The 15,754-nt window shown below is 41.9% G+C and overlaps 1 protein-coding gene across 7 annotated transcripts in view; it reads left to right on the top strand.

Annotated features, from left to right (window-relative positions):
* LOC101884734 (ryanodine receptor 3-like) overlaps positions 1 to 11,737 on the top strand; it is a 275,348-nt gene extending 263,611 nt beyond the window's left edge. For all 7 annotated transcript variants that reach the window (XM_073927942.1, XM_073927941.1, XM_073927937.1 and 4 more), the window contains 9 exons: positions 743 to 870; positions 963 to 1,023; positions 2,919 to 3,065; positions 3,933 to 4,067; positions 4,326 to 4,482; positions 4,741 to 4,805; positions 6,157 to 6,257; positions 8,668 to 8,719; positions 10,143 to 11,737. In XM_073927942.1, coding sequence (XP_073784043.1) covers positions 743 to 870; positions 963 to 1,023; positions 2,919 to 3,065; positions 3,933 to 4,067; positions 4,326 to 4,482; positions 4,741 to 4,805; positions 6,157 to 6,257; positions 8,668 to 8,719; positions 10,143 to 10,238 — 942 coding nt within the window. In that variant the 3' untranslated portion in view covers positions 10,239 to 11,737. The remainder of the gene's footprint in view (positions 1 to 742; positions 871 to 962; positions 1,024 to 2,918; positions 3,066 to 3,932; positions 4,068 to 4,325; positions 4,483 to 4,740; positions 4,806 to 6,156; positions 6,258 to 8,667; positions 8,720 to 10,142) is intronic.
* The last annotated feature ends 4,017 nt before the right edge of the window (positions 11,738 to 15,754 follow it).

The raw sequence follows: 15,754 nt of genomic DNA, 5'->3' as shown, positions 1-15,754 counted from the left end.
ACAACAGATGAATTACTACAGTTGCTGTAACCATAGCTACTGTAGAATCACCAAAGTAGATCAACTACTATAGGAGTCGTTACGATAGTAACTAAAGAATCAACACAGCAGATCAATATCTATACTTGTTGTTACCATAGCAACTGTAGAATCACTATAGTAGATCAACTACTGTAGTTGTTGTTACCATGGCAACTCTAGAATCACAACAACAGATCAATTAATACAGTTGTCATGTTACCATGGAATCTGTAGAATCACTACAACCAATCAATTACTATTATTATCCTGTTACTATAGCAGCGATAGAATAAACACAACAGGTCAGTTACTTTAGTTGTAGTGTTATCGTAGCAGCTATATCGTAACTCTGCAACAAATAAATTACTATTGTTGTTGTTACCATAGCAACTTTAGGATCACCAAAATAGATCAACCACTACTGTTGCTGTTACTATGAGAACTATAGAATCGCCAGATTAATCAGATTAATCGCTATAGTTGCCATGTTAACATAGCAACTGTAGAATCACCACAGCAGATTAATTACTTTGATTGTTTAGTTACCATTACAACTAGAATCTCCACAGCAGATAAATTCTGGTTCTTATCTACAGTATGCTTTAAAAACACTACAGGATTTTTTCATGTGTAATGTCAGTCCTCTGTGTGTTTCCGTTTCTCTCTCTCTCTCTCAGTGTCTGTGTGCTAATATTGGTGATGTTCTGCATTTTCACTGTAGGTGATCAATAAGTACGGTGACCTGTATGGTGCGGAGCGGATCGCGGAGCTGCTGGGTTTGGATAAAAGCGCTTTAGACTTCAATCCCACCGAGGAGACGGTCATTAAGGAGGCTTCACTGCTGTCCTGGTCAGACCCTCCTCATTTACAGCTGCTGGTGTAATTCTTGTGCTCGTTTACCTCTGCTGCGGTGTGAACTCTCGCTCGCTGTGCTGTTTCAGGTTGAGCTCCATCGACACCAAGTATCACGTGTGGAAGCTGGGCGTCGTGTTCACAGATAACGTGAGTGTTTCCCACTGCTGGATAGAGTATGGAAGAATCACACTCAAGTTAAATTATCAGTACATGCCTGAAGTACAAGTAGAGGAAAAGAATACACTGCAAAGCCTGAAACCTAATTCTAGAGTACTCAATAGTAGTGAGTATTAGGCTGTGAACATTACTCCACCTTATACCCTGCTTATTAAATATAAAGCTTACATCAGTGCCATTTACTTTTAAAGATGTTTTTCTGAGTGTATAATTTTTATTCATGGACTATAAATAGTTAAGAGGTAAACAGAATAATCCTCTTCCATAAACAACAGTAATAAGACAAATGTTCAGTGGATTAATATTGTGTTTTTAAAAGACCAAACTCAGCAAATACATTATTGATGTAGGATACACTCATTGGCCACTTTATTAGGTACACCTCACTAGTACCGGGTTGGACCCCTTTTGCCTTTAGATTGGCTTTAATCCTTCATAGATTCAACAAGCTACTGGAAATATTCCTCAGAGATATTCCTCCATATTGACATGATAGCATCACACAGTTGCTGCTGATTTGTCGGCTGCACATCCATGATGCCAATCTCCCGTTCCACCACATTCCAAAGCTGCTCTATTGGATTGAGCTCTGGTGACTGTGGAGGCCATTTGAGTACAGTGAACTCATCGTCATGTTCAAGAAAGCAGTCTGAGATGATTGAGCTTTATGATATGCTGCGTTATCCTGCTGGAAGTAGCCATCAGAAGATGGAGACACTGTGCTCATAAAGGGATGGACATGGTCAGCAGCAATACTCAGGTAGGCTGTGGCGTTGATGCTCAATTGGTACTAATGGACCCAAAGAAAATCTCCCCCACACCATTACACCACCACCACCAGCCTGAACCGCTGATACAAGGCAGGATGATCCATGCTTTCATGTTGTTGAGGCCAAATTGTGACCCGAGCATCCGAATGTGTCAGCAGAAATGGAGACTCATCAGAGCAGCAACGTTTCTCCAATCTTCTATTGTCCAGTTTTGGTGAGTCTGTGTGAATTGTAGCCTCAGTTTCCTGTTCTTAGCTGACAGGAGCGGCACCCGGTGTGCTCTTCTGCTGCTGTAGCCCATCCGCCTCAAGGTTGGACGTGTTGTGTGTTCAGAGATGCTCTTCTGCAGAGCTCGGTTGTAACGAGTGCTTATTTATGTTAATGTTGCCTTTCTATCAGCTGGAACCAGTCTGGCCATTCTCCTCTGGCCTCATCAACAAGGCATTTGCGCACACAGAACTGCCGCTCACTGGATATTTCCTCTTTTTCTCTGTAAAGCCTAGAGATGGTTGTGTGTGAAAATCCCAGTAGATCAACAGTTTCTGAAATACTCAGAGCAGCCCGTCTGGCAGCAACAACCATGCCACGATCAAAGTCACTTAAATCCCCTTTCTTCCCCATTCTGATGCTCGCTTTGAACAGCAGCAGATCATCTTGACTATGTCTGCATCCTGAAATGCAGTGAGCTGCTGCCATGTGATTGGCTGATTAGACATTTGCGTCAACGAGCAGTTGGACAGGTGTACCTAATAAAGTGGCCATTGAGAGCATAACCCTATATAAAAGCAAGTACATGTATCCAGAACACAAAAGTAACATTTCAGAGAAGTGTTGAGCATTTCACACAATGAAAGACATTTGTAGCTCCGCCCACGTCCCGCCTCTTTGGCCATTTTTGCTCTCCCGGCAATGATGCATGATGACAGACGGACAAGATGGTGATGTTTGGCTTCGCCCACTTTGTGCTCAGTTTGCGCTCTTCAGTAACCTATGGGTAACTTCATGCAGAGTGAAATCTGCGCACAAATCTAGCTGTGCTGAGGTTATGACCTCATGTGTATTATGTGTGTGAATATGGGAATGTGTGTGTTTCAGTCGTTCCTGTATCTGGTCTGGTACACCACCATGTCCATCCTGGGACACTACAATAACTTCTTCTTTGCGGCTCATCTGCTGGACATCGCCATGGGCTTTAAAACACTCAGGACCATCCTGTCCTCCGTCACACACAACGGCAAGCAGGTCTGGTGTCCCCGTTATTTACTTCTACTAGAGTATGAATTAGAGCAGGTTTCATGAAACTAAGGTAACGAAGATTCTGTACTGATTAATCAGATAACATTACTCTGGCCTGATTGGCCGGTTGATTGGTCATATGACCCTACTCTACTCTGATTGGTCAGATCACTCAAGCTCTTCTGATTGGTCAAGCAGCACTAATTGGTCAGATGACTCTGCTCTGATTGGTCAGATGACTCAGTCTGTTCTGATTGGTCAGATAACTCAGTCTGTTCTGATTGGTCAGATAACTCAGTCTGTTCTGATTGGTCAGATAACTCAGTCTGTTCTGATTGGTCAGATGACTCAGTCTGTTCTGATTGGTCAGATGACTCAGTCAGTTCTAATTGGTCAAATGACTCAGTCTGTTCTGATTGGTCAGATGACTCAGTCTGTTCTGATTGGTCAGATGACTCAGTCAGTTCTAATTGGTCAAATGACTCAGTCTGTTCTGATTGGTCAGATGACTCAGTCAGTTCTAATTGGTCAAATGACTCAGTCTGTTCTGATTGGTCAGATGACTCAGTCTGTTCTGATTGGTCAGATGACTCAGTCTGTTCTGATTGGTCAGATGACTTTGTCTGTTCTGATTGGTCAGAAGACTCAGTCTGTTCTGATTGGTCAGATGACTCAGTCTCTTCTGATTAGTCTGGCAGATTTGATTAGTCAGATGGCCATACTGTGCTATGATTGGTCAGATGACTTAGTCTCTTCTGATTGGTCAGGCAGCTTTGATTAGTCAGATGGCTGTACTGCGCCATGATTGGTCAGAAGACTCTGTCTGTTCTGATTGGTCAGGTGAAGGAGTGTGCTGTGATTGGTGTGTTTCAGCTGGTGTTGACGGTGGGTCTGCTGGCGGTGGTTGTGTATCTCTACACTGTTGTTGCGTTCAACTTCTTCCGCAAGTTCTACAACAAGAGCGCAGACGAGGACGAGCCTGACATGAAGTGTGACGACATGATGACGGTGAGTGATGCTTCATCTGCTGCAACACACTGCTGCATGTGTCTGTTCACTTGTGTGTGTGTGTGTGTGTGATCAATCTTTTGTATTCGCTTGCTTGTGTGTGGTAAATCTCATGTGTGTGTTCACTCATTTGTGTGTTTGTGTGTGTAACTCTTATGTGTGTTAACTATTTTTTGTGTATGTGTGTGTGTGTGTGTGTGTGTGTGTGTGTGTGTGTGTGTGTGTGTGTGTGTGTGTGTGTGTGTGTGTGTGTATCAGTGTTATCTGTTCCACATGTATGTGGGTGTGCGTGCGGGCGGAGGTATCGGTGATGAGATCGAGGATCCCGCAGGTGACCCGTATGAACTCTACCGAATCCTCTTCGACATCACCTTCTTCTTCTTCGTCATCGTCATCCTGCTGGCCATCATACAAGGTACACAGTTTCATATACAGTACACACACACACACACACACACACACACACACACACACACACACACACACACACACACACACACACACACACACACACACACACACACACACACACACACTGACATAATGACAATGACTGAATACTATAGAAGAGTTTTCACTGTTCATGATTACTAATGACGCCTCACTATAAAGCTGCATTAACTGTGTGACTGTGTCTGTGTTTGTGTGCGTGTCCGTGTGTGTGTGTGTTCAGGTTTGATCATTGATGCGTTTGGAGAGCTAAGAGACCAACAGGAACAGGTCAAAGAAGACATGGAGGTACAAACACACACACAAACATCCCATTCATATTACACACAAACACACACACACACGCATACATACACACATACATACACACACCCCACTCAAATTACACACACAAATTTATACTTTACATTCAAATTGCACACACACACACACCTGCTAATCATATTACTTGCTAACACACAGACACGTGTCCCATTCATATCACGCACAAAATCACACTCACACTCACGCACACACATACGCACACACACATACGCACACGTACACACACACACGCACACACACACACACACACACACACACACACACACACAAACACATTCCACTCTAATTACACACACAAATATATACATTACATTCATATAACACACACACACACACACACCTGCCAATCATATTGCATGCAAATACACAAACAGAAACACACACATCCTATTCATATTACACACAAACACATGCTCGGGCACACACACACACACACACACACCTACGTGCCATTCATATTACATGGAAACACACGTGCACAGAAACACACACGTCTCATTCATATTACACACAAACACATGCACGCACACACAAATACACACATACATACACACACACATACACGCACAAAGTACATTGATATCACACATACACCACATTAATATTACACATTAATCCTATTCATATCACACACACACACACACAAACTACATATGTATCACACACACACACGCTAAATTAATATTACACACACACATGTATATTACACAAACACTATGTTAATATTACACATACAGCCCATTGATATCACCCATAACACACACACACACATACAAACTACATACGTATCACACACACACACGCTAAATTAATATTGCACACACACCCTATTCATATTACACACACACATGTATATTACACAAACACTATGTTAATATTACACATACAGCCCATTGATATCACCCATAACACACACACACACACACACACAAACTACATACGTATCACACACACACACGCTAAATTAATATTACACACACACCCTATTCATATTACACACACACATGCTACATTTATATTACGCACATTGATATTACACAAACACTACGTTAATATTACACACACATCCCATTCATATCACCCATAACACAAACACACACCACACACATACACATGCATCGACACATAACACACTATATCACACATAATACAGTCGTATCACACATAACACACTCATATTATGACACACACAAACCCACACATCACATTAACATCCCACAAACACAATACGTTGACATAACGCACACACACACACACACACACACAGATACTGGTGTTCTGAGTGAGTGTGTGTGTGTGTGTTTTCTCTCGTCAGACCAAATGCTTCATCTGTGGCATTGGGAACGATTATTTTGACACGACGCCACACGGTTTCGAGACTCACACTCTACAAGAGCACAACCTCGCCAACTACCTGTGAGCAGTTCCTGTCTTCATTTTAACGTTACCATATAATGTGAAGTAAAGGATAATGTACATGCAGCCGGTTATTCTCACAGAATAAAGCTCTACAGGTGTATCAGCAGCTGCTTTATTAGACTGAAGAGTTTATTCTGAATAACAGCCGGCTGCGTGTACATTATGCTGATTATTACTACACTAAATTAAACTATCAGACACAAAACACTGATCAGAGCCATTATGGTTTACTGGCTCAATTAAATGTAAAGTTTGCAGAATGAAACATGGCTGAATGCAGAATACACTAAACTACTTATTATTATTAATTAATCACTTTAATTTTTTCATTTTTTATTCAGACTCCACCAAATGTCACTGAGTTGCTATGGTTACTGCTAATGTTTGGTGGAATATAAGTTGAACTGTGATCAAAACTGACTGGAACTACTTGTGCTGAAAAAAAGTCTGTTCTGATTGGTCAAATGACTCGGTCTGTTCTGATTGGTCAGGTAGTTTTGATTGGTCAGATGACTCAGTCTGTTCTGATTGGTCAAATGACTCAGTCTGTTCTGATTGGTCAGATGACTCAGTCTATTCTGATTGGTCAGATGACCCAGTCTGTTCTTATTGGTCAGATGATTCAGTCTGTTCTGATTGGTCAGGTAGTTCTGATTTGTCAGATGACTCAGTCTGTTCTGATTTGTCAGATGACTCAGTCTGTTCTGATTGGTCAGATGACTCAGTCTGTTCTGATTTGTCAGATGACTTAGTCTGTTCTGATTGGTCAGGTAGTTCTGATTGGTCAGATGACTCAGTCTGTTCTGATTGGTCAGATGACTCAGTCTATTCTGATTGGTCAGATGACCCAGTCTGTTCTTATTGGACAGATGATTCAGTCTGTTCTGATTGGTCAGGTAGTTCTGATTTGTCAGATGACTCAGTCTGTTCTGATTGGTCAGATGAATCAGGCTGTTCTGATTGGTCAGATGAATCAGTCTGTTCTGATTGGTCAGATGACTCAATCTGTTCTTATTGCTTAGGTAGTTCTGATTGGTCAGATGACTCAGTCTATTCTGATTGGTCAGATGACCCAGTCTGTTCTTATTGGTCAGATGATTCAGTCTGTTCTGATTGGTCAGATGAATCAGTCTGTTCTGATTGGTCAGATGACTCAGTCTGTTCTGATTGGTCAGATGACTTAGTCTGTTCTGATTGGTCAGGTAGTTCTGATTTGTCAGATGACTCAGTCTGTTCTGATTGGTCAGATGACTCAGTCTGTTCTGATTGGTCAGATGACTCAGTCTGTTCTGATTGGTCAGGTGACTCAGACTGTTCTAATTGGTCAGATGACTCAGTCTGTTCTGATTGGTCAGATGACTCAGTCTGTTCTGATTGGTCAGGTAGCTCTGATTGGTCAAATGACGCTACTCTTTTATGATTGGGGTGCCCAAACTGGCCGGTGTCCTGCAAAGTGTAGTTTCAACCCCAATCAGCCACACCTGGGCTAGCTAATCAATTTCTCACTAGGCTTTCTAGAAACATCTTTGCAGGTGTGTTGAGGCAAGTTGGAGCTAAAATCTGTAGGACACCGGCCCTCCAGGAGTGAGTTTGGACAGCCCTGATTTAAGGGAAAAACATATACAGTATATGCCACATTTCTGCACTGTAAAAAATAACTGTAAATGACCCATTTTCTGGTTTTTTTTCATCTATTTCTGGTTTTGAATTGCATTATGGGACTTTTATTGACATGTTTAATAGTCTTTGAAGTGCTATATTGTCTGGGTGTGTGCTACAGTGTGTGTTATAGTGGATGTAAATTAAAATACAAATCCCTGGTATTAAACTGCCAGTGCTTTTCTTGTTATATTGCAGACTTGTGTATATATAGTTGAAGACTAAATTATTAGTAAACTATATTAGTAAAAACTGCTAAGGTCAATATTTTTAGCCTTCTTAAGATTTTTAAAAAGTATTTTAAACCCGCAAGATGGAAATCAGAGCTCAAAATTAGTAGGATATTCCCTATAGTTACAGCTAATAGATGCTAATGTTCTCTTAATTATTGTTCAACACACACTAATCTGTTAAAATCTCAGTTTTTAAAAATCTCTCTGTTAAAGAGCAGTTATCGCAGGAGTGCGAATAATCCATCAATTATTCGAAATGCGAATAATGCAGTTAAGTCTTCAACTGTGTAAATATACATTTATATTGATTAATGGTCAAGATGATTGGACTCTGTGTTATTTAGTTTAATCAGTTGTTATTGGAGAACATACTCTGGAATGTCGTGATTGACCAATCAGGATCAATTATTCGAGACAGTCGGGTGATAACGCGTGTTTCTGTCATCCTGCTGAAGTAGTAAGAGCTGTAGTTTAGTTCATTCTAACCGTGTTTTTGATTTCTGTTAAACTTTCAGATTTTTTCTGATGTACCTGATCAACAAGGATGAAACTGAGCACACTGGACAGGTAAACAGACTACTCCTGCAAAATACACTTATTTCACTAAGACTCATTCCAGAATGCTTAAGCGTGATAGTGAGCACCTGATTCTGTTACTTATTATTGTTTAAATTATTATTAAACATTTTAAACAATGAGGGTAACTGAGTTGACAGTAACAGAGCTGACGGTAACCCAATTGACGGTAGCTTATTGTAACAGAGCCGACAATAATGTAGTTAACGGTAACCGAGTTGATGGTAGTGGACGGTAACAGAGCAGACGGTAGCAGAGCTGATGGTATCACAGTTGACGGCAAAAGAGTTGATGGTAACAGAGTTGACGGTATTAGAGCTGATGGTTACAGAGTTAACGGCAACAGAGTTGATGGTAACCGAGTTGACGGTAGGAAAGCTGACCTTAACAGAGTTGACAGCAACAGAGTTGATGGTAGGACAGCTGACAGTAACAGAGTTGACGGTAACCGTGTTGATGGTAACAGAGCTTGACAATAACTGAGTTGACGGTAGCTGAGTTGACGGTAACCTAATTGACGATAACTGAGTTGACAGTAACTGAGTTGATGGTAATCGTGATGACGGTAATCGAGTTGACGATAACAGAGCTGACGGTAACCGAGTTGACGGTAACCGAGTGGATGGTAACAGAGTTGACGGTAACAGAGCCAACAATGACCGAGTTGACGGTAACAAAGTTGACAGTAACAGAGCTGACGATAACCAAGTTGACAGTAACCCAGTTGACGGTAGCTGATTGTAACAGAGCTGACAATAATGGAGTTGATGGTAGTGGATGGTAACAGAGCAGACAGTAGCAGAGCTGATGGTATCACAGTTGACGGCAAAAGAGTTGATGGTTACAGAGTTAAAGGCAACAGAGTTGATGGTAACCGAGTTGACGGTAGGAAAGCTGACGGTAACAGAGTTGACGGTAACAGATCTGGCAGTAACAGTTGACGGTAACTGAGTTGATGATTACAGAGCTGACGGTAGCAGAGCTGATGGTAACTGTGTTGACAGTAACAGAGTTGATGTAACAGAGCTGATAGTAACCGAGTTGACAGTAACAGATCTGGCGGTAACTGAGTTGACGGTAACAGAGCTGACGGTAACAGTTGATGTAACAGAGCTGATGGTAACAGAGCTGACGGTAATCATGTTGACGGTTGCTGATTGTATCCATGTTAACAACAGAGTTGACATTTTTCCATCATTTTGTGCTTTAGCTCCAGTTGCTAACCTGAAGCCAGACTGTGCGTGGCGTGTCTAAAACATCATTTATGTCGTTACATCATATTATTGTGTTTAAACAGTGGCTGAATTTACTGAAAAAGTAATTTCAGTCAAAACATTGTTTAGAGACACCCTGATCCATGTTGTAATCAGGAGGCAGGGTTAACGGGAGGGTTAAATGCTGTCTTTCTCGGCAGGAGTCGTACGTGTGGAAGATGTACCAGGAGCGCTGCTGGGACTTTTTCCCGGCTGGAGACTGTTTCCGAAAGCAGTACGAGGATCAGCTGGGATAGAGAAACCCGTGAAAAACCTCCAGACCTCGTGCCAAAAAACGTATGGAGCCTAAACTATGACAAAACAACCTGAATCTGAATTGAGTTCATTTGAGGATTGATAATTGTAGTTTAATACAACTGAATAGTATAAGTCATTACAAATTAAATCTCCTAGCTGGAATACTCAACATTTAAAGTTTAAGATCGCTGATTTTTAAAGGCAGGTTTTCACCGACGTGCATTTTCAAGCCACAGATTTTTGGATTTTTTTCTGTTGCTTGAAAATGCATGTCTATAAGTATCTCCCTTTAAAAATCAGAGCCTGGTTGCTTGACAGTCCTCAAGCTAGGAAATCCCTTAGTTTGAAAGTCTGCATGAACCGGAAGCTGCGACCATATTTTTCCACATTGTGAAGCAGTTCCTAGAGAATCAGGATGTTAAATGAGTAAATGGGCGTGGCTTGTTTTTTCTACTGTGTGCTTATTGGATATAGTAAGGTAGGTGTGGCATTCAGAAAGATGGGCAAAATGGTTTGGGGACAGTTATGGGTCAGACTCCTCCTCCTCACCGTTTCTGTTTGATGTCAAAACTGACAGCTGGAGGGGCGTGGTTAAGTATGTTAGCCCTGCCCACTACGTCAGACAAACCTGATCTGAGAATTTAACTGAAAACAAACAGGAAGTGCATTAGCAGATTTCACTTTACATTACAAGAGCAAACTGTTTTATTTTTCTCATCTGACATGCACAGATGAATCAAAACAAAACTAGTAATGTGAGCGGACAACATCAATGTGGTTAGTTTAGATTTTATTGGATGGGCCGCAAAGCAGTACAGGGAAACACCCATACACTCTCACAGTCACACACACACACACACTCATACACTACGGCGAATTTAGTTAATCAGTTCTCCTATAGCGCATGTGTTTGGACTGTGGGGGAAACCGGAGCACCCGGAGGAAACCCACACCAACATGGGGAGAACATGCAAACTCCACACAGAAACACCAACTGACCCAGCCGAGGCTCAAACCAGTGATCATTTTGCTGTGAGGCGACAGTGCTAACCACTGAGCCACCATGCTGCCCCAAAATTAAAGTTCAGAAATGACATTTTTAACGGCATATAATATTCAGTTTGGCTTAAATTACAATTGTCAGTAACTCAACTGTTACACGACTCGAATTCAGATGGTTTTGTCACATGTTGAGCTCCATAATCCCCCAACAGCTCAACTCGTTGCCTTCCAGAAGCGTCGCACAAGGGTTTTCCAGTGTTTTCGAGCTCTGCGTCTCCAGCCGTTTCTGCACAAGCATGACTTTTTTTCCCGATTTCTGCTTTCTGGAGACTGCTGTAGCTGAAGTGAAGTGCCTTACTGATCCTCCATCGCCACACCTGAGCTATGCAAGACCTCCCGCGTCACTCGCTCTCGTCTGGCCGTTTGTATGGCGTAGCTTTGCTCTCTTGTGCTTTTGTTTTCCAGGATTAATAAAGATACTGATGCAATAAACGTGCGCTCTGTCATTCTCCACCTGTGTGTTCTTACGGGAGATCTGTTAAGATGGCAAACAAATGAGGTTTTGTCTCGTTTCTGGTCTAAATATCTACAATTTCTTTAATCAAGAAGCATTTTCTTAAAATATTGCCTTGCTTTTACAAGTACTGAGTCAGTATTGAGTGAGGTAAAGGTGGTTCATTTGTCGCTGTGGCGACACCTGATAAATCATCTAATAAGCTGGAGGAAACTACACTCACTGGCCACTTTATTAGGTACACCTCACTAGTACCGGGTTGGACCCCTTTTGCCTTCAGATCTGCCTTAATCCTTCATAGATTCAGCAAGTTACTGGAAATATTCCTCAGAGATTTTGCTCCATATTGTCATGATAGCATCACACAGTTGCTGCAGATTTGTCGGCTGCACATCCATGATGCCAATCTCCCGTTCCACCACATCCCAAAGCTGCTCTATTGGATTGAGCTCTGGTGACTGTGGAGGCCATTTGAGTACAGTGAACTCATCGTCATGTTCTAGAAAGCAGTCTGAGATGATTGAGCTTTATGACATGCTGCGTTATCCTGCTGGAAGTAGCCATCAGAAGATGGAGACACTGTGCTCATAAAGGGATGGACATGGTCAGCAGCAATACTCAGGTAGGCTGTGGCGTTGATGCTCAATTGGTACTAATGGACCCAAAGAAAATCTCCCCCACACCATTACACCACCACCACCAGCCTGAACCGCTGATACAAGGCAGGATGATCCATGCTTTCATGTTGTCGAGGCCAAATTGTGAGCCGAGCATCTGAATGTGTCAGCAGAAATGGAGACTCATCAGAGCAGCAACGTTTCTCCAATCTTCTATTGTCCAGTTTTGGTGAGTCTGTGTGAATTGTAGCCTCAGTTTCCTGTTCTTAGCTGACAGGAGCGGCACCCGGTGTGCTCTTCTGCTGCTGTAGCCCATCCGCCTCAAGGTTGGACGTGTTGTGTGTTCAGAGATGCTCTTCTGCAGAGCTCGGTTGTAACGAGTGCTTATTTGAGTTACTGTTGCCTTTCTATCAGCTGGAACCAGTCTGGCCATTCTCCTCTGGCCTCATCAGCAAGGCATTTGCGCCCACAGAACTGCCGCTCACTGGATATTTCCTCTTTTTCTCTGTAAAGCCTAGAGATGGTTGTGCGTGAAAATCCCAGTAGATCAGCAGTTTCTGAAATACTCAGAGCAGCCCGTCTGGCAGCAACAACCATGCCACGTTCAAAGTTTCTTAAATCCCCTTTCTTCCCCATTCTGATGCTCGCTTTGAACTGCAGCAGATCCTCTTGACCATGTCTACATGCCTAAATGCATTGAGCTGCTGCCATGTGATTGGCTGATTAGACATTTGTGGCACCATGCAGTGTGTGTGTGTGTGTGTTTGTTTGTATGTGTGTGTATGCGTGTGTGTTTATGTGTTTCTGTTTGTGTGTCTGTTTGTGTGTGTGCATTTATGTGTGTGTGTGCGTTTCTTATTTTTTGTCTGTGTGTGTGTGTGTGTGTGTGTGTGTGTGTGTATATGTTTTTGTATGTATGTATGTATGTATGTATGTAAATATGTATGTGTGTGTGTGTGTGTGTGTGTGTGTGTGTGTGTGTGTGTGTGTGTGTGTGTGTGTGTGTGTGTGTGTGTGTGTGTGTGAGCAGCTGTGTGTGCTCCAGCGCTGTGAGGTGGGACGTCTGAAGGAAAGCGTCTGCGTCTCCTGAAGCTCTGAGTTCTGCAGAGATCCAGATTTATCCTCCTGTGAGCCGCAGGAAACGCCACAACACAAGGTCACCAGCACTTCCTGTGGAGACGCTGAACACACACACACACACACACACACACACACACACACACACACACACACACACACACACATCTGATTACAAACACACACTCTGTCACAACCACACACACATACATGCCCACATAAACACACACACACACACCCATCTGATTACAAACACACAGTCACACAAATGCAGAGATGAACCCGCACACATTTGTTTTGAATCTTAATGTTTAAGTCACAGTAACTTCACTGTTCATCATCACTATAAGTGCAGATTTAGTGTGTGTGTGTGTGTGAGTGTGTGTGTGTGTGTGTGTGATCAGATAATTGTATTTTTGAATATGTATACTTTGTGTGTGTATGTGTGAGAGAGAGTGTGTATACTGTATGGTTGTGTGTGTGTGTTTGTGATCAGATCATTGTATGTTTGAGTATGTATATTTTGTGTGTGTAAGAGAGAACAGGTGTGTGTACCGTTTGCTTGTGAGTGAGAGTATGTTTGTCATCAGATGGGGGTGTGCGAGCACGTATACTGTGTAAGTGTGTGTGTTTGTGAGAGAGAGGATGTCTTTGAGTGTATTTTTGATATAGATGTTTGCTTCTGTGTGTGTGAGAGAGCATTTAATCAGTACAGAGAGAGTGTGTGTGTGTGAGTGTGCACGCATCAGTGCTGAGGGTTAATGAAGGTGTAAATGTCAGTCAGCGCCTGCAGAAAGTCTTGATCAGCTTCATCTGTCAGCATTACAGCATTAATGAAGGCTTGATTGTGCAGCACAGAGTGGACACACACACACACACACACACACATCCCTCATCCCTAATATCATCATATGATTGGAATTATTCTGCAGGACAGATGGACCCTGTGTGTGTGTGTGTGTGTGGGCTGAACACCTGCTCATTGTTTCTCATGTACACACACACACACACACACACACACACAGTCAATCAGTGCTCTTTCTGTCATGTGTGTCCTTCACTGTCAGCAGGAGTCAGAATAATAATAATAATAAGCCCTGTTTGGCTGTATTCATGTCATATCATAATGCATGTTTCAGCACAGTAGTGCATGATCAGAGTCACTCGTCTTCTCTCTGAACAGCAGAGCACGGCTTCACAATCCAGCAGATTTCTTCCACATTCTTGCCAAAGCCTCATTTCTGATGTTGTTATTTATTTCCCACATTTGTGTGTGTGTTCATGTGGTTTCTTCCTCCATTTCAGTATGTGTGGTGAGAGTGTGTCCTCATCCATTCCTCTGCATGTAATGAGCGGCATGAACATCTGATTTATCATCCTCACCATAATAAAGACATCAGGGTGAGTAAATGACGACCCAAAGCTTCATCACATGATAGTTATTGTACATTAGTATTAGCGTATATATTATATTATTTAACACTCTTTGTTAATCAATGCTCCAGCATACTGTAGAGTTAACTACATTAAACTGATCAGCTATAAAAAGACTGTACTATACTTTAGTTTTTACTACAGTAAACTGTGGTGCATTGTAGTATAATGTACCTTAGAGCTGGGAAAACTACAGTATTGGCTCTTCTGTTTATACAACTGTAGAATCACCACAACAGATCAGTTACTATAGTTCTGTTACCATAGCAACTATAGAATCACCACAACAGATCAGTTACTATAGTTCTGTTACCATAGCAACTGTAAAATCACCACAACAGATCTGTTACTATAGTTGTTGTGTTACCATAGCAACTGTAGAATCACCACAACAGATCAGTTACTATAGTTGTTGTGTTACCATAGCAACTGTAGAATCACCACAACAGATCAATACTATAGTTGTTGTGTTACCATAGCAACTGTAGAATCACCACAACAGATCAATACTATTGTTGTTGTGTCACCATAGCAACTGTAGAATCACCACAACAGATCAATACTATAGTTGTTGTGTTACCATAGCAACTGTAGAATCACCACAACAGATCAATTACTATAGTTGTTGTGTTACCATAGCAACTGTAGAATCACCACAACAGATCAATTACTATAGATGTTGTGTTATCAAAGCAATTGTTGAATCACTGCAAAAGATCAATTACAATAGCTACTGTCTTACCATAGCGACCATAGAATTACCACAATATATTGATTATTATAGTTGTTGTGTTACCATAGCAACTGTAGAATCACTATACCAGATTAATTTTGTTGCTTCACTATGGTATAGTTCAAAAACACTACAGTG

This window comes from Danio rerio, chromosome 17, assembly GCF_049306965.1.
Source record: "Danio rerio strain Tuebingen ecotype United States chromosome 17, GRCz12tu, whole genome shotgun sequence".
Lineage (NCBI taxonomy): Eukaryota > Metazoa > Chordata > Actinopteri > Cypriniformes > Danionidae > Danio > Danio rerio.
This window is presented reverse-complemented; position numbering and strand designations above follow the sequence as displayed.